Raw genomic sequence first — 2,177 nt, 5'->3', positions numbered from 1 at the left:
GGAATATTACCCAATATCGATGAGATGAAGATGGGATTAGACAACTAAAAGATTTAAGAAGAAGACTCTTTATAATTTTGGAAAGGGTTTACAAAGATTTTATTTTGAGAACTCTCTCTTACAAATGTTTTCTCTCTTTGTTTTCTTGATTCTTGGATGATGCTACAAAGGGACTCTACACTCTTATTTATAGTAGTGGAGGGTAACTACAAGCTAATTCTAGAGACTTCTCCATCTTCTTTTCTTAAACACTTCAACACACTTCTACACACTTCTCAATCCACACTCTTCTTCTCCTTCTAGATATTTCTTCTTCTTGGACTAAGGCTTGATTTGTTTTGGGCTTAAGGAGGGAACTCCAACAGTATTAGATCTATCTTATTAAGAAAATTGAGATGAGTTTCTTACATGTGTTCCAGGACTATCGGCTGATAGCGGATGAAAATGTTTCTCAGCAAACATCTGCGAGTTTGTGACATATTCTTTCGTATTTCTCAATATAGGAACAGTTCCATTTGGACATCCTATTTTCCTTTTGTTAGATGTTTCGTTTTTGCCGATTTGCATCTTCAACTCAGGTCTTGAAACTGATGATTTCATCTTTTCAAATAAAAAATTGTCTAATCAATATTTATCATACTAATAGGACGTTAGGACACAGTAGATGAACTTATGAGGCAATGCACCTGAATTTTGTGGGTTTTGAGCAAATGATGCTTGAGCCCTGGTTGCTTGTAAATATCTATGCAATCATATGTTACATTTTCACTTATCTGTCAAGGACAAAAAAAGTTATGTTACATGATAATCTAAATAATAAAAGAAAATGTGTGTCTCAACTAACCTTGAAAGATCTGAGAGGCACTGTACTTTGATTGGAATGAACTATAGTTATTAAAAACAAAAGAGATAACAAATTTACAACAAGCGCTATCCTAATTCTGGTTGACATTTTATTTGTTTTGTGTCTCAAAATTGAAAACACTCTATAATTTATATACACATATTATCACTGACTAGTTATTGGTGAAGGTCAGTTGTATATCTTTAAACGTTACGATGTATTAAATGGGGAATAAATGTGTTGACCCTAACAAAACGTTATAGTCAATCAGCGGTTATTCAGAATGAAGTTGCATTTTTTAGAAGCATGTCAAATTCAGTTTTTATATCGTATCCTTTTACATAGATAATCCTTTACTGATTCTTGTTGGAGTAATGACCCAGAAATATTACCGGAATCAATGCTTTCTGCCTTCGTATATGGATATAGAAAATTTATCAAGTCACTGATACACTGCTTTGTTTCTGCGTAGATTGGAAACTTCAAGAAACAACCGGGATCGTCCCACTAACTCAAAATAAAATTTGTGAAGGAAAAATGAAAAGTGGGAATTTGGTTGAAGTAAAATGTCTTCCAAAAGTGGTGATACATGCTGACTTTCTTTATTTTCCTGGTTGGATATTAATATGATTACATGGGTTTAGTCACTTTCAAATTTATAGATATTCAAATATGTTTTTGGTTTTAGTATTCATGTCATCATTTACATCATATGTTGTAGTGAAAGACTGAGATATGAATAAAAATAGAATAGGGGAAAGACATACATAGAAACAAGTATATGAGGTTTTTAGCACTTTGATATATTGAATATACACAATTTCTAAGACTGAATGACAAATAAACAAAACCTTGCACTTACAGGCTTTATCTTAATAGATGGTCTGATACTTTGGATCTATAGAACTCTGATGCAATGCAATATTTCCCCCATTACCTTATTCCAAACTTCCTTTACCTATTTATCTGAAGCACAATTTTTAACATTTCTAGACATTTTCATTCCATCTTTTATAATTGAAACTTCATTACTTATTTTAGTTTGGATCCATTTTCGCGAATTTTTATCTACTCATTCTAGATAACAATTACTGAATGCATTAAAGAAGTTTCAAATAATGTTATAATATAGTTTTCTCTGGAATCTAATAATAAATCTCAACTTTTAGCTAATATCACTACTTTTGCTTAGCAACTTTGTTCTTCGCAGAAAAAAAACCCGAAGATCTAAACAAAAATTTAAGTAGTTTTAAAGAGTGAACCCGAAGGTCTAAACAAGTTTTCATGTAGTTTTAATGTTAGTTGGTCAAAGCATCAACATAATGTAACAGTT

At 31.5% G+C, this 2,177-nt stretch overlaps 1 protein-coding gene across 1 annotated transcript in view; it reads right to left on the bottom strand.

Moving 5' to 3' along the window:
* LOC106326175 overlaps positions 1–952 on the bottom strand; it is a 4,981-nt gene extending 4,029 nt beyond the window's left edge. The window contains exons 1-3 of the mRNA XM_013764195.1: positions 845–952; positions 687–773; positions 409–600 (exon numbers count right to left, since the gene is read on the bottom strand). Coding sequence (XP_013619649.1) covers positions 409–600; positions 687–773; positions 845–952 — 387 coding nt within the window. The remainder of the gene's footprint in view (positions 1–408; positions 601–686; positions 774–844) is intronic.
* Between the last annotated feature and the right edge of the window lie 1,225 nt (positions 953–2,177).

Source organism: Brassica oleracea, chromosome C2 (assembly GCF_000695525.1).
Source record: "Brassica oleracea var. oleracea cultivar TO1000 chromosome C2, BOL, whole genome shotgun sequence".
In the NCBI taxonomy this organism is placed as follows: Eukaryota; Viridiplantae; Streptophyta; class Magnoliopsida; order Brassicales; family Brassicaceae; genus Brassica; species Brassica oleracea.
The sequence above is the reverse complement of the archived record's forward strand: the minus strand, read 5'-3'. Positions and strand labels throughout refer to the sequence as shown.